The sequence below is a fragment of the Ambystoma mexicanum genome, chromosome 9 (genome assembly GCF_040938575.1).
Source record: "Ambystoma mexicanum isolate Mex_15411 chromosome 9, UKY_AmexF1_1, whole genome shotgun sequence".
NCBI lineage: Eukaryota > Metazoa > Chordata > Amphibia > Caudata > Ambystomatidae > Ambystoma > Ambystoma mexicanum.
Window position 1 is genome coordinate 1,462,539,255 of NC_090931.1, and position 22,018 is coordinate 1,462,561,272.

At 47.6% G+C, this 22,018-nt stretch overlaps 1 protein-coding gene across 1 annotated transcript in view; it reads left to right on the forward strand.

Annotated features, from left to right (window-relative positions):
- Positions 1–326: 326 nt before the first annotated feature.
- DNPEP (aspartyl aminopeptidase) overlaps positions 327–22,018 on the forward strand; it is a 297,181-nt gene continuing 275,489 nt past the window's right edge. Inside the window, exon 1 of the mRNA XM_069616885.1 lies at positions 327–466. Coding sequence (XP_069472986.1) covers positions 389–466 — 78 coding nt within the window. The 5' untranslated portion in view covers positions 327–388. The remainder of the gene's footprint in view (positions 467–22,018) is intronic.

Sequence of the window (22,018 nt, forward strand, 5' to 3'; positions counted from 1 at the left end):
CGCTAGCATTTTGAGTTTCTGGTTCGGGCATTGCCATACACGCCGGTCCAAGCCAGTCCCTCACGCATGTTCATATATTCAAGGTTTTCTGTTAAGTTTGCAGCCACGCAGAAGGCAATCGGGAACTTGTAGTGTGTGCTAATCCCCTACACCTCCAGGCGCTTCGCGGAATGTCGCGTTACCACCCGGGTGCACAGACACCATGTATGTGGCCACGCCTGCATCCTCAGTGGCCAAGGTGGCCCCGCCCGCTCTGAAACGCGTGATCGCACCCATCACACCCACTCAGCATCTCTGATGTTCACCACCCTGCTGCCAACCCCCTCTAAGGCTCACTTCTCCAAAGACCCAGAGCCACCAGGACGTGTGTTGAGGGATCACAGCAAGAATGACCGCCACCGCGCAGCTCAAGTTCCCCCGCCTGGGGAAGAGAGGATGGGAGGACTACGGCTTTACAGACATTAAGGTGAGTTTCTGCTGGGGTTCCAGAGCGCCCCTCCACCTGACATTCAATACATTGACATTATGGAGCTCATTTCTCTCCATGCCGTAATTTGGCATGAAGAAATTGTGTCTGAGTTATGTGTTCACATATAAAAGTAGGTGGCTTCCTGCTGCCAAATTTTGGTCATTTGCACAGCGGAACGCAAATGAGTAAGCACTGTCAGTCATGCAACCATGGCAAGCAGCATTTACAATTACAATTAAACGCCTGCCCTGCGAGCATGGCAGGCAGCGTGTACAATGGATGCTAATGGATTCCTATGGGCTTCCATAGGGATCCCCAACATTTATGCTGGAAAGAAAATCCATACCAGCACAAATGCTGGGGCATTTGTATGGTGGAGAGGAAGGGAGCGGCCACAAATGCAATTTGCCGTCCGGCAATCCTATCCGCTATACAAATAAATGAAATCGGGCCGTGCCGTCAATGCAAGGCATAGAAACGCTGTGCAATGCTTTCACGTCTTCCATTGATTACAGTTCTGAAGAAAATTAGCCCCTACGTGAACTTCTGCATGCGTCCTCGCCTCCCTGGCTCGCATCGCGAATTTGCGTGCTTTGAAGCAAGAAAGCCCCGTGAATTATGCGATAAATTTGCCTCCGCAGATAATCCTTCCTATTCTCCTTGTGCTAAATATGAAGGTCTAGCTTCAGGGGTCACATATTATTTAATGTAGGTTTCTTGCACAGCACCTTACGCCACCTCAAGGCTGCTTCAAGTGCTGCAGAGTCGAAGGAATAAGGGACAGTATGGGAGGGTGCAGGATAAAAGGAAGGAGGTCAATAGGATAGTGAGAACGTGGCAAGAGTAGACGAAGTGAGAAGGCCCTAGTCTGTGGTCCATGATCTGCATGCTGGTATCAGGATAGGTGAGAAATTAGCAGAGAAATCATGGATGGAAGTGTGAGTGCACCATCTTTCTTGGAGCATATTATGGTTGGCCGGAGAGGTGGATGTCGTTAACTGGTCTCTCTCTTTGTTTTAATAAGAGGATATACATGTGTCCATGTGTCACCCTTCACTCCAGGGGAGACATTGGATATTTTTATCGTATTGTTAATTTATAAAGTACTTATTGGGATTCGAACCTGTGTTGCGCCACATTGTCCCGCTTCCAAGACAAGCGCATTGCCCCTGAGCTATCCTTGGTACCCCCTCCCCAGAAGGTTAACTATTAGGTATTGTAATAGTGAGCATTCATAACTGGTCACTTGAGGTTTCTGGGTGCTTTCTCCACACCTCAGGTCCTAGTCTTTGACTTTTGGAGGTACCCTTCATCCTGCGCTTCTGTCTCTCGCTGGGGAGGGGATAGAGCCAGCGGCAGTGGAGTTGCCTCTTGCATGAATTCTTCCCACACCAGATGAGTTCCCTTCTAGATGCTCTGTGATCATCCCTTTTGGGTCATGATGAGGCTCCACCCCTTCAGACACTACTAGGGGAGCTCACCAGGTCCGTCCTTTTTCAGTGTCTTGCTAAATGCTGAACTTGTAGCCATCGACACCCCTCAGATCTTCAGTCTTGACCATCGTCCGCTTCCATTGGGTGGCCGCCAGGGGAACAGTCTCAAAGAACATGTTGGCCCTCCCAGGAGACTGTTGACTCCTGGCCAGCACCTGACCCTCTGGGTGGATGCGAGTAGGTTCTTGGTCCCGTTTCAGCCTTTGCTCCTTCGTTCATTGTTCCGTTACACCTCCACTCCACGTGATCATCGTCCAGACCTGTTTCTTACCACGACGCAGGATTGGGTTGGGTGAATATGACAATCCTTCATTTTAGGAGAGTGGTGGGAGCAGAACCCATGGAGGAGTTGCTTGTTGTCATGTGGCTTTTTAGGCACTGGCAGAGTGTCATCTACAGCCCTTGCTCTCTTTCGTGGGTAATCCACATGTTTTATTCAGTGCTCCCATCAAGCATTCGGCATCCCCATTTATTTGGGCACTGCTAGCACAGGGTGACGAGAGGGTGCTTGATCCATTTATTTGTGGAATGTTTTTCCTTGGAGTAGAGCCATGTTGTCAATCACTAATACCTTGGTTACTCCTTATGTCGCTAGCACCTTCTTCAATTTTGGGATATTACGGCAAGGTCACTCTGGATCTCACTGTATCAACTTCAAGGTATCGTGAGGGCCATCGACCTTCACCAGGTTATTTCTTCCACCAGGTGAAGAGCAGAAGTTCTTCTCCATTGGTCGACATCCTCGTTCCTGTGCCCCTTTTGACATCAATTGCGCGGTTGTTGTGGCAGCTTGGCATAGGAGACATGTGCTGTCAATCACCTCAAACAGGCGGTCAATGCCAGGGAGCCACACTTTCTCCCATAGTTTGGCCTCTGTGTTCATGACCCCTTTGCTTCCTGCTTGTCTCAGTAATCGCACCCTTGGGTGCTGCTATTCATGCTCCTTTCTGAAGTAGGCCCTCTTTGGATTGCGATTGGTTCGCAGCTCTCGATTGTGGCATTACCACGTGTGTGCCCCTTGTCCTCGCTCTAGAGCATTCAGAATGATTTTAAGGCATTCAACCTTCCCCGTTACCTGAATTATTTCTTGACTAGGCAGACAGGACATGTTGTGTCTGCTGGATTGTTCACTCTTGGCTGGTGTTTCATGATGCGATTGTACCTCTTCAGCTAGGCATCCATTTTTCTGACCGATCAGCGGCTAGTAGGTCTCTTATTTGAATATATAGTGCCTCACTCACCAGTTCCAATTACCCTGTTATGCAATCCTTTGTCTTGTTTTTGTTTCTTGATTCAATTCCTTTCTTTTTAGTTTGGGCTTTTAGGTGGCACTTTAGCGCAACATATAAGGGAAAACTATTGCATTACAGTAGAGATAGAAAAGGAGGGACACAACACGTGAAGGTGTTTTTTGGCTATTTGGTCACCATTGACTGCCCATGGCCATGCTAATCCCTGTAGCCATTCCCATCCAGTACCTGTCCCACCCCGCCCAAAACACCTCAGCATGGGAATGCTTTGAGCTTGCTTTAATGAAGCCTAACAAACAACCTTTGCACTCAAAGTGCCTGTGAGTGTTTTATCAAAACAGACCCAAGGCAGCCTCATAGGTTCTGTTGGTTTGAATGCGGTCGAAAAGCAGAAGATTATCTGCTTGGCTTCTTCCGTTGCTGTGAGTCCCAATCCAGGGTCTCTGGGGCAAGATAAGTCTTTATTCTCATTCTCCCAAACGCAGGGGAGGCTGCAAACATCTGTGGTGTTCCTTCATCCCCAGTGAGGTACCAATGAAGATGCACTGCAGTCAGGTACCAGCGTCGCTGGCAGAAAGGCTGATCTTGCTGCAGCAGCAGGTCACCCACAATGGGCCCAGGGGATGGTTAGTGAACAAAGCTTGGGCCTGCCTTGGATCACCTGCCTTCACCTCACAACTGGCGAACTTTGGAAAAGACTGCCCTCCCAGCAGGGTCCAACACATCTTCTTGAAGAGTTGAAGTTGTTCAGAAATGATTCAAAGATGGAGTGGGAGCCCCCCGCTTTTCAAGGCAAAACGCCACATGTGATTGGACAAAAGCAAGCCTGTTTTACATGGTCCAATACCTGGCCTTGTGACAAGTGGCCTTTGCCCTCTGATATCATACCCAAAATGCCTTGTGCTAAATGCAGTGGAGGAGACAGGAAGGAAAGATGTACAGAGAGAAACAAGATGGTGAGACCCTTCCCAGACCCATAGGATCAAAGGTCCTTTGGTATGCAACACCCTGGTGTCAGGCTAGTCCTTTTGTGTTGGGCATGCGTTATGATTCTCGCTTACCAGGACAACCTCTGCTGAGGGCTTCCTGGGCTGGAGAGAGGTGTTAACCAACCTCATAAAGGATCAAAAGAAGGCATAGACATTCGGTTTCCGGTCCTGCTTATCTGGCAGGTACAGGGTGTCTGATCAGAATACATATAACTCTTCCATAGCTGAGCTGGGCTCAGAAATATATGATATCAATCAGATGTTGCTCTTTATAATTATGTAAACCCTTCACTACCACACCACACGGGGTATAGCTTATATTTTCAGATTACCCTGCCACTAAGTAAGGGATTTATCATAATCATATGGAATTTTTGAACAGAGGTGTGAACTTAAATGCAACCTCTGCACTGCAGTGACTTGGCTGTCATGGCAGCTGTCAAACAGGGCACCCATGACCACTGAACCAGCTCTTTGCCTCTGGAGAGTAGGATCTTCAGATTTGGAGCAAGGTACAGGAGCATGTTATACTTTTTGCATGGAGCTTATTAAAAGGGTGTCTGATTAGCAGATCACACTTTCTGAGATGGAATTACCAGAAATATTTTATTAATTAATACAAATAAAAACCGACAGGGCTTCGACGCCCTTTCCAGATGGCGATTCCCCAGCCCATAACCCCCCCAGCCAAAAAGGTTGAGACTCACCATTCTAAGGCTCTGGCTAATCCACAATGCAAGAAAATGTACTGTTGCCATCTGCACTGGTACGTCACAATCCAGACGTAGGCACCATTTCCAATTTGAATATCTGTAGAGATTTGGCCATTGACCAAGCTCTGGATTCTTCAGAACCATGGCACAATTCTTCTCTGACCCCATCTGCTGCCTCTGAAGGCAGGCAATGGGCCAATCAGCAACTTCTGAGTTCATCTGGACTGAGTCTACCCAAAATCCATATTTACAGGTGCCTGTATGCCTCTAAATTCCCTGCCCATCGTCTGGGACTTCTAGAACGGGGGCCCTGTTGAAACCAGCTTCACAGCCCAGAAAAGATGTTTGACAGACAGAGGCATGCTGATTTTCCTGTGGTGTCTGAACAACCACAGACATGTAATGGGATCCCATGCGAGTTATGACATCTTGGAGGGATCCCTCAAGAGAGAAGTTTATTTTGCCCTCACAAGACCACCCAACCAGAGATAGTCGATTTCAGGGAGTCTGCTGTGCCTCTCCTGTCTTGCCAGTACCTAGTAAATATTGAGCAGAGTGTACTGTGTCAATGTTTACATCCAGCTGGGGATTGCACAAATGAGTCTGTCAGGTGTCCCAGCCACATCTAAGTGAACAGCAAGTGTGCCCGGAGTCATGTCTGGTAGGAAAGTGCTGGAGCCTGGGTGAACAACCAACTCTGGCTCTGCCTTGCCTTCAAATTCTTGGGCTCCTTTTCTTTGAACTGGTCAGGAATTTCGCACAGAGCCTGTTTCTGGTTTTGGAATAGGCCAGGGCTTTCGCTCTTCATCTGTTTCCCTTTTTTGGAGTGGCTAATGACCTTCACCCTGCGCCTGCTCCCCTGTCTGCCTCCACAGACCTGCAAGAGTGGGACAATCCCCCCGCACCTGACAAAGGCCAACCCGACATGGGACTCCAACTGAAGTCCGGGCAGCTCCCTCTGGCCTGGAGCTTCCCTGTCTGCCATCTCAGGTATCTCCTCTATGCCAGGAGGCAACCCTGAGATCACTGAATCTGGTGCTAACTCCATAGTCACCCCAGTGGCCGCTGAGCTCTCTCACAAGAGTAGGCGCTGTAGGGTACTTCAGGACTGTACTGAGACATACCGATGAGACAGGTCTCTCGTACTCTCCAGCTGAGGAAGCCTCATGGCCTTGGCCCTCAAGCACTTCCTCCTGTGCTGCTCTCGAGTATGCACTTTAGTGACTACCTCGACTATGTCTGGGTCAGGGAGGTAATTACCCAACAGACACCCGACTGTAATGGAGTCTTTGACTGCAACATAGTGCAGGCAGATGCACCCCTCCAACTAAGAGCTGCCATTTTCAAAGTACAGTGTGCCAGACCATCAAACCCTGTCACCAGCTGTTTTGGTCCTAGGATTTACTGCCCTTCCTGCACCCATTGTCGATTCAGCACTATCGCACACAACAGTTGACTTTTCCCCATTTATGGAAACATGGTCCCAAAATATCTGAGTATTGTTGCAAACAAGGACCCAGTACCGCTCCCACTCAGATTGCATCTGCTGCATCAGGTTGGCAGAGGCAGCATTTGGCACCATGGGCTTGAAGGGGGACGAGCGGCTCTTGGGAGGGCACAATGATTCATGGTCAATCACAGCTGGTGAATACTTTCAGTGGAGGAGACAACATATATCTACAAATTTGAGAAAGTGACAAAGCACATCAAAACGGCCCAAAGTAATGGAGGGAGGTTTGAGGTGTTCCCCAGAACATTTAGACAATAATGTGTTGAATGTATGCCTTTTGCAGCACCTTTTTTTTTTTTTAAATGGGGTATGAATCCACACAATTTACAATTGTTTCTCTGGAGTAACAAATGCAAAGATTTAGTATGACATTTCACCAACTGAACATGGGAGAATGTTTAAAAACTTAATGAAGCTGTGGTAACAATCACTCCACCTGTGCCAATGATGGTTGCTGGAAATTAATAGCATGGGGCTGCAGCTGTGATCTATGTGAGTAATTGTCACAATAAATCATGTTGATGAAACTGCAGTGATAATCTATCTATGTCAGTAATGGGTCACTTTAAATGATTTCCATGAAGGTGCAGCCAGGGCCCACACTCTATGCCAGCAATGATCACCGTAAATCACTTTCATGAAGCTGTGGCCATAACCTATCTATGCCACCAATAGTCACTGTAAATCATTTGCATGAAGCTGAGGCCAGAATTCACACACCATGCCAGTAATGGTCACTAAAAATGTCTTTCATTAACCTGTGGCCACAATGTATATATGCCAGAAATGGTCACAGTACATAATTTAAAAAAGAATCAAAGCTCACAAGAAAAATCAGTACTGAATGCGTCTTCTGCCCACCCATGTCATACAAGGACACATACACAGCATGCATTGCATTCATGCTTATACACATACTGAGACAGCCATGCAGTCAGTCAGATACAATTGCATGCACACACACACACACAAACACCCACACACTCTCTTTCTCTGACATTAACATGCCTATATGGACACATAAACTCAAAGTATTGTGTGCACGCACACACAAATAACATGCCTTACACTCAAATATGCATGCATGCATACATTAGAAATCTACATACACTTTTAGAAATAAAATCTTCTTACTTTTTGTCTTCTTTTCTGGGTGCAGTGTTCACTTTGGGCGAGGGAGGGGGGGGGGGGGGCAGAAAGACATCCAAGCAGAACCGGCGTGTTTACTTTTTGTCTTCTTTTCTGGGTGCAGTGTTCACTTTGGGCGAGGAAGGGGGGGGCAGAAAGACATCCAAGCAGAACCGGCGTGCAAGGGATGGATTTGAACATGTGGAGTCCACTGGCTACTCTCCCTGCACCTTGGTTGCTCAGAAACCTGTGAACCAGTGCAGCACATGTCCCATATACTGTGGTGCTTGCATCCATTATCTAATAAAAAAATAACATTTTATTGAAGGCTGCCAGTCCTGCAGAAGTCAGGCTGGGCACACCGGGCACTGAGGAGATACCCATTTGGAGGCACCTCCCTGCCACCCTAAACTACCACCGCTGCACCGCCTGTGGCACTAAAGACAGTGTGAATAACCTCTGCATTGCCACAGGGGCAGGGATGAGTCAAGCATTGTTGCATTGTTGCATATTTGCATTGCCCCTCGTTGCAGGCTCTTGATTCGCACCTGCATCGGATGAATCTTCATGGTTTTCTTCCCTGGGGTTGATTATCTGTCTGGGCAATGCTGTTCTTCTCATGTCCCATCTTCTGCCGTCTTCTAGAACCATGTAGATTTCACCCACTTTTTGCCCTCTTAGTAGCTTGCAGTATTTGGCCTCATTACGAGTTTGGCGATATTACCGCTGGTAACAATGCCGTTACAGTAATGGTGTGCATGATTTAAAATCCTGCAGACACACTAGTTATTCGCCATTTTGCAGCCCCATTGGACTCCATTGGGAACATGCAGTATTAAAACACGTGGTAATACTGCATGGGTCATGTTGCCACCATAAACTCATTTTTCTGGTTGCAATTATCTCTGTTCAGATGCCGGTGGGTTTTCTGGGTTTCGGTACTGAAACACATAATTAGGCAGCAAAGTAAAACAGGCAGTATTTTCAAATAATGCCCATTTACATCAACCTCATAACACGTAAAGAGACCCAAATTTGTACCTTGTTTGTGTTATATCTTTGTCTTTGGGAACCGGTAAGTAACGTGTTCCTTCTCCAGCATGAGGTATGGCATGGATTCACATGTCAGGCCGGGAATCCTCGGTAAAAGAAAAAACAGTTTCACTTTCACTTACAAACTACAGAGGGAACAGTTCTGATCTGGCCAGGGCACATACTCCTCATTATTACAAAGTGTGATGTGGGACATCTGGGATCATACAATGAGCAGCTCCTGCTTCAAGAGACACTCTTGTTCCTTCCATTCCTGAAACAGCTGCAAGCAGTTCTATGTTTGTTTGCCGACTCGATGGAATTATTTCCGACAAAATTCCATCGAAAAAACATATTGATTTTTTTTCTATTTGGGGGTTTCACCCAACCCTCTTCTGTATATTTTATAACCTACCCCACCTCCCTCCCTCCCCCTGTTATCTCCTTATCCCCTCCCCCTCTATAGGTCAATTCATTTTTTTGATAGAATTTTGCATCAAAAATTCCATCGTAAAAAAAGACGGTATACGCTGCAAGCTGTAACCCTTCTTGTATGAAATGGTCTGTGCGTCCTACTCAGCCGCTGGCCTGGGATGGTGTAGTGCTTTGAGCTTTTGTTTGATCTCTTATTGATTCGGGTATAGGATACTTTCTCTAGAGGTGAGCAATACTCCGTTGGCCATAATCTTAACCTTCTCTTTTGGAAGATGGTCTCTGGCACTAAAAAATATTTGTTTTGATGTTGCTTCCAAAATGCAATTCAGTCTACCCGAACAAGCAGTGGATTACATATTCCATATCTATCCTCATCCCCCATATTATTGAGCGGGCCTATAAAGTGTCATTCAGTCTTAGATCATAATTGGTCCGGGATTCTCATTTATTTCATGACTGCTTGCCTTGTCAAGAGTCTCCTGTCACCCAGATGCACATGCTGAACCATGCTCTACAATAGGGGGGCGCCCAGACCTCTTTCTGTATGTTTATGAACTTGGGGTTTCACCCTAAACTACCCTGGGTTATCCAGACATGGACCCCTTGCTTCTTCTGCTTAGAGAGGCTGAGCTGCACCTCACTGATGAGGCCTGACTAGGCTGAAACACGTGTCTGGGGTCGCTGATGGTACTCTTGTTCAGTGGAGAGTTGCCTAGCATTTTGGTGCTGGGTTGCCTTTGTGGGTGGGACAAAGACTGATATGCAAATGGATATTTCTCCGCTGTGAAAGGTACAGTGAGCAAAAACGTGGCTGCAGAACCTCCCGAGTGGGCACCTTCCCAAAGAACATGTTACATCTAATTCCCATCTGGGCTGGGTACAGCTACATGATGCTTCACGCTTATGTTGTCTTCTATGGGGAGTTCATGCACACTTTTTCAATAGGGCTGCAGTCGGGTTGGTAAACGTCTCTTGGGCGTCCATCCCTGGGTGATGCAGACATCAAGGAACCTAATTACTTCATGCTACTCCGAGGAAGCCTGCCTCATTTCTTGACTCATTCTGCCTTGTCTTTCCACTTCTGTGTAATGTTTGCTAGCATGTATTCGTCCCTTACAAAGTCACTTTCTTCTGTTTAATTTATTAGCTTCTTTTCTACTCACCCTTGGCATGTACTCCATTTGAAAGTACTCTTGCCGTTTACTGCTAGGGGGGCTAATCGTGGCATAGCCATTTTTGATCCTCCAGGGTTTTGGATGTGAATGAGGGGTTTGTGGTCACTACAAAGTTTAAATTCGCTGCCCTGTTTATCTGACCTGCAACAGGCTGTACCATACCAGGTACATGACCACATTTCCTTGTCTGTTAATGAATAGTTTAGTTCAGAGCATGGCAACGTTTTAAAGGAATTGGCCAATAAGACTGAGATTAAAAGATCGAATTGGAGATTTGGCCGAATTACGGCCGTTTGAAAATACTGAACAGCCGAAAACTTCAACCAAATCCCCCATTCGGTGGCATGGGCTGCAGGGGTGTCCCCCGCACCCGTGCTCACTATTTTGCGAGTGGGGGTTGCGGGGGTGTCCCCCTCCAGCCGGTCCCGGAAAAAAAAATGAAAGGAACCTGCAGCGCCGGTTCCCGATCACGGAAGTGAAAGGGAACAGGCGTCGCAGGGACACAGTGAGTCGGCAGCAAGGTAAGTAGGGGAGTGGGGGTTTGGGTGGGGGCTGGGGCCAAGTTTGTATATGATGGTTGGCTTTACACATGTCCAGTTTTGTGAATTGGTTTGACTTTCCCTGCATTAATATTAGTTCTGATATTTCAGTCAGACGATAATTATCTGTAATGATTTCTTTGTTTGGACTGCATAGGTTTACACATAATCTCAACTTGCCATTATTCTTTATCGTAAGTCCAACTGGGCTGAGCCTTTTTGTGGCCTACGCAGGTTCAATAGTTCTGTCTATGACTATCTGGTTCAACAGATCTTAAAGTTCTTACCAGCTTGTATGGGGATAAGTCATACTTTATGATTTGCTGGCAATTCATTTGGCATAATTTAATGTGTTACATGTAGCCCATCACGCACCATACGTCTTTGCTGAAGTTTTCTTTGTTATTTCTGATATTACCACTTTTGGAATGTAGGACATGTACTTGGTCAGATCTGCAGGGGTCTAATGCCCTTTGCTCATGCAATTCTAATATAGGGATTTCTTTGCTGAAGCACATAGCTTTCTGCGGCTAAACAGCACTTACAGGTTGTTTCATATTTTGGAAAGCCCATAAACTGTTTCTCATACCTCCATCCGCTTCTGGTTTAACATCTGACCCGCACGCAGTTTCAGGGTTTCTCGCTTCAGACACTACTTTAGTATTGCAGTGGTGATATTATAAGACATGATCGTGAATATAATGGTAATTAGACCTCTTGCACATTTATGTTTATTTAGAAAAAAGGGTTTGCGTTGTTTATTATGCTCATGCTGATTTACCGTGAGTACCACACTTTCTTCAGAACTGTCTGACTCTTCGCTGATCGATGATGCTCCTGTTGCCTTACCATTTTGTGCGTTTGCATTACGGAACTTTGCAAAATGTCCCTTCTTTTGGCTGGACATGATTTCTTCTCCTTGGCTGCGTTTGTCTGATCGCTGCATCTGTTGCACTGTGGCCTTTGGCTGGAGCGTTTCTTCTGTTCACTAACCCTTTTCCTGTATGTCTATCTTTATTTTTTCCATATCATCTCATTGACCTCTATTGATTATGATTACCTTTCACTTTCTCTTCTAGGTGCTGATATTTCTTCTGCGTCACTGGTAAATGCTTAATCCAACGCAGGGAACTTTGATGACAGCATTTTGTCCTGTATTTGCAAGTCTTTGTCCTGTTGCTACTAACTCTCTCAGGCCTGTTATGTATTCATCAACTGACTCGTCGGCTGCTTGTTGTCTCATATGGAATTTGAATCACTGGTTCATTAATTTATCGTTGCTGCAAAATCTTTCTAATCAGTTGATGGCTTCTGCTTTCAAAGATATGATGTCCTTCCTTTGCTAAGAAATGTTGCATTGCATTGAGTCTTGTTGTAATTGCTTCAATACAGTTCATTCTGAGTCTGGCGGTAACCCTGCCGGTGCTACTGGCGGGTTGTCACTGGACTCAGAATGAATTACCGGTGCCTGACTTCCTGGTAACACCGGGGGATTACAACTCAGGCAGCCAGGAAGTCAGACGCCGGCAATTTCGTAAATCCCCATTTCCATAGAGTCCCATAGGACTTTATGGGAATGGGAACACGGGAACACGGGAGTACGGACACTGTTAACAACGGTGCTGGTGCTCCCGTGACAAGTCTGCCTACCCTGGCCGCTGCGCCCGGTGTAATGTCACTTTTTCCTATCTGTCAGAAAATCCTATCTTGCTGACTGAGCATGCGTGCGCATGCTCAGTCAGTACTTAAAGGATAGGATTTTTTGACAGCAGGAATGTGGTGTGCCTGTGTTTATGGGGTCCCAGGGGTGCCGTTTCTGTAATTTGATGTGAGCTAGGATCACTGAAATAACAGAACACGGTGAAGCACTGTTAAGAGCTACTCGTAAATGTACTCCAGAAGATAAACACAGCGGACACTGTGTTTCATAAAGTCCCAGGATTCTAATAAGCACTAAATGTGCAAAACATATCAAAGTATACATAACAAATATATATGTACGTGTATGTGAAGTAAGTGCATCATTGTCACGTTAATAATGCACTTATTTCACATACACGTACATATTCATGATAAATCCGGCTGACTGCGCATGCTCAGTCATGACCTATAGTAAAGCACTGGGGGCAGGGCCGCCTAAATAGAAGAGGCATCTTTCTACAGATGAAAGCAGTGGGGACAGGGGAGGGGGCGCTCAGCCATCTGTTCACATTGCCCCCCCCCCTCTTAATGAAGCCTCGTTACAGTGAGAAGACACTGCATAGCTCAGTGAGTTCAGTGCTGTTGTTCCGCTTGTTTTCCAGTCCCTGCTCGACTTGGCCACATTTACAAAAAAGAAGAAAAAATGCATATGAAACAACACGAACATCCCGTCCTCCCATAAGCAGTTAAGCACATGCTGAGAGGCTCGGGCTGATTGCCATTCTAATTCAAAGCCACACGCAGCGTCCTGGACGGGCTGTCTGCAGCCCCTTAATGACCTGCAAGGACTCCCAGCGCTCCCATTGTAGGTTGTGTGGAGGCATTTTGCATTGATGGGCTCTTTCAATATTAGAGACCCTTTCAAGACGCATTACCTAGCAAAGAGGTAAACAATTACAGGGTATTTACGGCAACACTTAGTTAATCAAGATGGAAACAAGCAGTGGCAATGCCAATAGTTTGGGTTTTTGTGTAGGCATGGGAAAGGCCCTTAGTAGGCCCTGCTGTCTTTAATGGTATGAACGGTAGCAGGTGCAAGTACCTGGGCATCTAATGGCAGTGCCTGGCAAATGCCTGATATGTTTTTAAAAGCCAAAAACTGTTAACAGGGCTTCACTGAAGGGCACACACAGTGCTTATAAATTGATTGGCTGAAGGCAGACCAGGTTAAGACATTTTTATTACACCAGAAGCATTTACAGCTCAAATTAAGTCATTGTCGAGTGCAAAGTTTGATGTTAAGGCTTGATTACAGAGAGCTCAAAGAGTTCCCATGAGAAGGTGTTTTGGGTGCTACTGGTCGGGTATGATTCTTATTTTCCTGCTTGTGCTTTTGTTCATATATTATTTTTCCTGTAGGTTTAAATTTTCCTTCTTGCTCAAAACATTGACAGGCCAACTCTAACGTGAACCGGAAGACTGAGTCCGTTCACCAGTACTGCCACAGCACCTGGCTAGTTCACTTTGGGAGTACAAGTCAACACTTTGTAAATGGCTATTCTTTTTCTTATTACGCCAAATACCAGAAGGAAAAGAAGGAAGATGGCAAGGGGGTGGGGGCTATGTCATGCGTGTTGCCATGAGCCAGTCCTGGATTTTCCCTTTGCATACTGATCCTTGTAGGCCTATACTTATAATGGGAAGAAGTAAAAAACCAGTCCTAGCATTTAACAGGAAATAACTGGACTCAGGGTCATGAAGGACATGGGGCTACTTGCCAGGTACCATCAATGGAGCCAAGGACCAGAGGTGACCGACGAATCTAGGAACAGAGCAGCCAAGGATCCGAAAAGCCAATGATGCGCTTATAAGTCGCACACATACAAGAAATTAAAATAGACGCCAAGTGTTAGAAAATAACAATTTTAATAAATGCTTTTTGTTAACATATTATGTTTGTGTTCGCAGTATGTATTATTTGCGTTATAGTTATTTTTCAACTTCTAAGACCTATCCACATTGTTTTAGAGGTGTGCTTGTTTTTTCAGCTTATTTGGTTGGGAGTCAGCTTGTTTTTGGCTTGTTTTGAAGGGGCATTCAGCTTATTTTTTCCTTCTGACCTGGCAACACTGGGCTTGAGGGCCCTGGAAAAGACACAGTGGATTTTACAACCCCACCATGCAGGGGCGCCGAGTACGGGGGGGCTGCGGGGCCCGTGCCCCCCCCACCCACTGGCAGAATGAAGTCGGGGCTGAGATCCCCACCCCCCCTGGGCCGTAGATAAGAGACGCAGTATGGATGGCCCTTTGTTCCATCCATACTGTGTCTCTCTCTGGCGACCCGGGTAAAAGCTGAGGAAAAACGATGTTTATAAATTGTGGGACAGATGCAAAGCAAGAGGCTCTTGCTTTGCATCTGTCCCTCAATTTCTAAAAATCGTTTTGGGTTGGGTATACTTCTACATCTGTGCACCGGTGTGCACAGATGTAGAGGTACACCCAACCCAGAAGGAGTTTTAGAAATGGAGGCACAGATGCAAAACAAGTCTGTCCCTCCATTTCTAAAAATCGTTTTGGATTTGGTGTATTTGTACATCTGTGCACCCCTCTTGGAAAGAGGGGTGAACAGATGTAGAGGTACACCCAACCCAGAAGGCTTTTAGAAATGGATGTACAGATGTAAAGCGAGGGAGGGAGGAGGGGCAGGGAGAGGGAAAATGAGACTGTTTGCATGTCTCTGAGTGTGCACGTGGTGAGGGTGAATGCTATTGGCGGGGAGCAGAGGCGTATGAGCCAGCACTTTCTAGTAGAGCTGCCATATTTGAAATGGGGCAATGCTGGTACTCCTCAGTTAGCTGGCTATACTCTTGATGGGATAGTATTGCTGTAACAGGGCTTCTATAATTGTTGAATCGTCTCAGCGTTAATACTATGCTTTTGTTGAGGCAATGCTAGTTCATTTTAGTGGGGCTGCTATACTTTTAATGGGACAACATCAGCACCTCTAAGTTTAGCTGCTACACTCTTATTGACAAGGCCCCACCACTTCCCAAAAGATGTATTTATTGTTATTTTTATTGGTTATTTATAATGCGTGTACTACCCAGAGGTTTCTAAGCGCGGACTGTGGGAGCGAACCTGTCTTGCGCGGACCGAGGGATCGAACCTGTGTTGCTCTGTGTCGTCTTGCTTCCAAGGCGAGCACGTTGCCCCTGAGCTATCCTTCCGATACTCTAAAGATCTGAAGTACATTTAATGATACAGCATCAGAACTATTGAGCAAGTCCATCATCATCAGAATATCTCAACACTGTCATGGTTATACAAGAGCTCATAATTTTAAGGGATGGAATTACTCAGAATGTAGCAGCACTATTCAATAACCCAAAGTTCTTAAGCATAGTTAATGTGAAAATACTACACTTCTCACTGTTTGGCCAGTACTACCACTTCTCACAGAGGATTCTACACCTTTTAAGGGGCAGCACTGATCCAGCCTACTGCTCACATGCTCAGAATTGTCATTTCTCAGCAGGACTGCAACACTATACCATTGTGTTCTGTATGTTGAGTGCTTCTTCACCACCAAGGTGGATTCATGGCTCTCTCCCAGTGTCTAAATAGTAGATCTGTCTACATTCAATTGGCAAAAGGCATGTCCGGAGCTGCCTGCTGTCCATAAGCTGCTGCTCAGGATTTGGGAGCTGTGATGGGGCAAGGGATAGAAGGCTCGAGCCTGTCGGATAGCAGAATCAGCAGGGTCTTACAACCTGCTCACTCCTTCTGGAGGGGCCATGGGACAAAATGAGCCTGATCCCACATACAGGCGGTTGTTACCCCTTTATCTCACCTGAATGAAAGAATTAGCTCTCAGACACAAGTTATCACCCCTGCACACACTGAATGAATATGGTATGGATCTATAGATCGAGAAAACTGGAGTGACAATTCAGAGTGTTTTAACAGAAATATAATTGTCTTCCCAGATGGGGGACTGACTCCATTAATATACATGGGGTCACTGAGATGACCAAGAGTGAAACTGTACATTCAGTTGTGAGATTACCAGCAACGGTTGATACTATGCTCCAAGGAGTGAGGTGCCCACTCAATATATCACACTGTTTATAGGTGTGAGACCCATCCTGAATGCTTGCCCAAAGAGCCTTGGCCAGAGTTTCACACTGAAGAAGTGAGCATGTGATCTGGGGTCTGCAGCCACACACACGCAGGGGATTCCCATGCTCCCACTTGTGAGATTTGCACCAAATTAGTGAGATTGTGCTCCAAGGTAGGAGGCACCCGCACAGTCTTTGCTCTGACGTTTGACACACTCGGAGGATGGGACGCATTTCGTTCTCCCATCCTAGTGTGTTGCTCTGCCTTTTGAGGGCTACTACAACCTGGATGATTATAGAGGGGTGGAGTAGGGGCACTGATGACTTACTGGAATGCAACTCGAAGGCTTAAATCTCCTTCTTACTTGACTTTAGTATATGCAGCACATGCTAGCCAATGATTCCACTGTTCTGCGCTGAGCGCGACTCCACCCCCCCGTACGCCGTTGCGCCAAGTTGGCGACTACATGCAAATTTGTGGTCCTATAACTGCCAGTGATGTCACTTCCTGTATTTGAGCCCCCCCCCCGGGAAATTCATAAGTCGGCTCCCCTGCCACCATGTACACGGGGCATGGATTTTGGAATGTCACAGAAGTGTGTTGGCAGTTCAACTGTGCCATGCCACGTCCAGGTATATTGCGAGGTAGGATGATTTTGGACAAATTTTATCATTTTAGTAAAATAAATGAAAATTACTATGTGGGAGAGTACAGAAAAAAATTGAGGGACTGGCAGTGTCCAAAACTGGACTGTATATGAACGGGTAAGACTCAGGTCCACAGGATGAAACTTGAGTTGCTTGAAGCTGTTTGCATCTCTGTCATTCTGCCAACACCCCAAAAATATGCACCCATCACTGCGTGGTGCAGTGCAAAGATAAAGGTAGGCCAGCATTCTGATGTCAAAGGAGCCTCAAAGTACAATTGTAAGGTGATTTCTGTGCATGTTTACACTTCACTGCAGACTCTTAAGGGCACTGCACAGACAGAGAACCTCCCCAAATGCCAAATTACAGAGCATGTTAGGGAGAAGTATGGAGATGAAAATCCCACCTTTTACAGCCAAGATGATTTGTAGATGTTGTAAACACGACTTTATCCTGGTACTTCAGTGAGATGGAAGGCATTTCACTGGGAAGATTTATAGATAAGAATAGCCTCTACCTATCATTGAGGATGGGTTTACCCCTCCACCTCTGTGGACCTCTTCATTCTCCAGGCATCTGACAGTCCAAATAACAGATACAAAGTTCATTATTGTGGGGTACTAATCCGTGAGGACAATTCTGAGACTAACTTCAGTGAAATGTGAAGAAATTGGATAGATGCATTGGATGCTGTAATCCCTCGCACAATAAATGAGACTTCACTATTGACTAGAAACTGTTGAATGTTCTGGCTCAGCGTGGACATGCTCACGCCTGCCTTATCAGAAGTGAATGCAGGTTTGTTCAGTCCTGGACCACAGGCACCTGGATTCCGTAGACAGGGATAGTCTTCTGCTTATGTTCATCTTTCCCGGAGAAAGCTCTCTTGCTGTCCCCTTTCTAGAGTATGCACTAGTGCCTCCTATTGAAGAATGCCACTTTGCCTACAAGAATCTGCCTAGCACCTGAGCTGTCTTCCTAAAAAGGGCTGCCTTGTGCCACCTCTTGAGGTGCCACCCAGTGGAGACACATTGCAAGTCCACATCTCTAAGGATGGCACATGCAAGGCTGACTATTGCCCATCTACTGGCTGACACTAAGTGGACAGGGGTTTTTGCATCATCTTAATTGAAATCGGGTGGGTAAGCTGTAAAGAGGTTCTGGTGCTAATGGAGTAATAGCACGCAGATCATTTGATTGATTTGATAAGCGGCCCCCTTTCCCCCTGTGGCTCCAAAGCATGGGGCCACAGTGCTGGAGACCCCTGGGGGCAGATAATCACTGCCCCAGGGGTGAAAAAGAAAAAAAAAAAGGCGAGGGAAGGGGGGAGGAGGGAGGGAGTTTGGGGCCCTGGGGCCCACTAGGCCACCAGGGATATAGGAAAAAGTGGTGTCCTTGGAAAGGGGAGGGTCTCCCCTCAGTCCAAAAAAAGCGCTCGATCCGTGACCAGCAACCCACTGGACCACCATGAGAACGTTTGTGATGTAGGGGGGAGGGGGGCTGCCCTCTTCCCCCCTCGATCCCCCCTGGCCCCCAAAGCATGGGGGCACATATGTGCACAACCCTGGGGGCAGATGGCTGAAGGGGGGCAAAAAGAAAAAAAAATTATAATAAATAGAACGGGGATGGGGGGTGGGGGTGCTGGGATATTTTTGCCCCCATGAAATGGTGGTGGCCCTCCCCCTCCCACACCAAGTGGAAAGGGGGGCCCCCCCTTGTAGCCCTCCCTGGGGGCAGATTTATGGCCCCAGGCAGGAGTACATGAGGTGGCCCCCCATCCAATTGGGGGGTGGGGGAAGGGCTACCAGGAATTAGTGTTCAGGCCCCCCAAAGGATGGGGCCTGCAGGTTAGCCCCCCCTGGGGGCAGATAGCTGATCATCTGCCCCCAGGGAAGGGGGCAAAACAAAAACAAAAAATAAGAAAAAGGGAATTTTGGGTGGGATGGGTGGTCGGGGGGCACTAGCCACCCGGGATATATTTCACAAAACTGGGGGGTGGCCCTCTCCCCCTCACCCCAAGGAGAAATGGGGGCACCCCTTGTAGCCCTTCCTGGGGGCAGATATCTGCTCCTAGGAAGGGGCATCTGCCCCCAGGGAGGGGTGAATGAGATGCCCCCCTGCATTTGGTGTGGGGGCAGAGGGTCACCCCCCAGTACATTAGAAAATTACCCTCAGCCCGCCCTAAAGTGTAGTGTACCTTTTCCATTTTTTTTTTGTTTATGAAACTTGCCTTGGCGCAGAGGGGCACATTGTTGTGCCAATCAGGCGCCGGGGTGCCCAAACCTTACTGCCCCGCCCACTTGGGGGGAATGTCTCACAATTTTTGGGGGCCCTCTCCCCCGCACCCCAAATGGAGGGGGGGTGTACCTCACGCAGCCGTTTGTAGGAGGCCCAGGAAGACCTGCATGAGGTGCCCCCGCCACTCATTTGGTTTGAGGGGGGAGAGGGCCCCCAAAAATAGTGGGACAGGCCCCCCAGTGGGTGGGGCAGTAAGGTTTGGTCACCCTGGGGCCAGATTGGCACATCAATGTGCCTCTCTGCACCAAGGGGAGTTGGGTTACCAAAGGAAAAAAGTGAAAATGGTGGAACGCTTTTTAGGGGGGGCTGTGGGGCACCCCAAAGGATCTGGGAATTTTCTAATGGGATGGGGCGCTGACCCCCTCGCCCCCCAGCCGCAATGGAGTGGGTGCCATTTCATGCAGCCCTCCCTGGGACCAGATATCTGCTCCTAGGAACGGACGCCTGAGCCCAGGGAGGAGTGCAGGACAGCCCTCCCCTTATCTGCCCCTGGGAGGGCTACATGAGAGGTGCCGCCCCTCCAATTGGGCCATGTGTGGATTCCCAGGGGTGTCCTTTTTTGGGAAATGCATGGGGTTCCCTGTTTCCCTTGCTGGCTTCGACACCCTAGGCCCAAATCTGTAGGTTGCCCACATGAACCAAATGGGCAGTGGCGAAAGGCTTGGGGTTCCCAGTGGGTTACCCTTTTCCTTTTGCGCCCCCGGTAGGTGACCCCACACATGTGAGGTACCGTTTTCATCAGGACACGTGTGGGGACGCAGGAAGGTAGGCCATGTGTTGCTGGCGGTGTGTTTCGGTGGGTGGCCAGAGCGAAATGTCTGAGAATTGTCTTCATTTCCAGCCAATTTCAGAGACATTTCCCTGTGTCCACTCAACGAAACATGTCGCCAACAACAGATGTCATACCTTCTCGTGTTCCCACAGGTGTCCCGACGAAAAAGGTACCTCGCATGTGTGGGTGCACCTACTGGTGTCAGGAATGACTGAACGTTCCCCTCCTTCCTCCTCACCTGAATCGTCTGTGAACCTCTCTTGTAGCTCTGGCCTCTTTCCAGGACGTCTTCGGGTCTGAGTCTTATCAGTCTTCCTTGCTTCTTTCTTTTGACGTAAGTAGGGGCGAGCTCCCTGGGATGCCACACTGTCGGGTAACTAGAGAACACGAACAGCGGGGACTCCTGGGAGCCGGCCCCTGAGCAGGGAAAAAGCCCGAAAGGGCAGAAAAAACCCTGCAGGAGTTGTTCTGATGAAGGAGTGAGTGGAAATGCGAAGTCCGGTAGAATAATCTTGCAGCGGAAGGCGGCCCAAAAGGTAGGTCAAACGGAGATTCACCAGTAGACTTGGGGAGACGCCAGAGAACCAGCTGTGAAAAGTGCACTTTAGGAAGCTGGAAGGGCGCACAAATGACTCCAGATAGATTGGAACTACCAGCGACCAGGAGGTAAGAGCTTAGCAGCAAGGGCAAGGGCAAGGGAAGGCAGGCTGAAAGTCAGAAGGGCAAGGGAACTGAGAGAGAGAGCGAGAGACCAGTACAAGACGTACGGATCTAGTCAGCAAAAGGGAAACCACCGGGAGACCAGAGGGAGACGGGGAAACAAGGGAAGGATTACAAGAGAAAACACACGGAGGAAAGATACACTAGCGTTACCTTCAAGACGCAGAGTACAGTGAAGGTGCAACGCGAGGAACGCCACAATGAGCCGGCAGTAGTAAACGCCGGCGGCCATCTTGGAAAAAACACTAGAGCGGTGCTCCCAGAACGGCCGTCAGACGTGGCGGAACTGTTAATGGCGTCTCCATAAAGAAAAGAAACGCCGCCCGACTGAAGTCATGACAGTATGCCCTCTTCTACACTGGGGACCCCCGGGCTTGCCTGGATATAGTCTGTGAAACTTTCTTATGAGTCCAGGAGCGTGAATGTGCCTCACAGGCTCCCATGTCCGTTCTTCGATGGGATAACCTTTCCAGTGAACCAAATATTGTAGAATACCGTGATGGTAGCGGGAATCTACCAGATGTGACACCTCATATTCAGCTGGTTCGGACGGCACATCATGAGGTCGCCTCTTGGATCTTCTCTTATAAGGATCCCGAAGGTAGGGCTTCAATAGGGAGGCATGGAACACGGGATGCACCTGTTTAAGGGAGGGAGGTAGCTGAAGGCGAAAAGCAACAGGATTTACCTTCTTTATGATCTGGAAAGGTCCGATATATCTTGGTGCGAATTTCCCTATGTGTGTCCAGCGAGGTAGGAATTTAGTGGCTAACCAAACCTTATCCCCTTCCGACCAAGAAGGTGCAGCCTTCCTCTTCTTGTCAGCCCTTACCTTATAATCATGACGGCTAGCGTCCAAGGTTTTACTGGCTAGTGCATGAGTGTCATTGAGTTCCGTCAGGAGGTGATCAAGAGCGGGAGATTTTGAGGGTTGGATCTCTGCTAATGGCAGATGTTTTGGATGATAACCAAAGGTGCAAAAAAAAGGAGACATATTGATGGCTGAATGTTTGGTATTGTTATATGTAAACTCAGCCATAGGGAGAAAAACATTCCAGTCATCCTGCTTTCTGCTACAAAAACATCGGA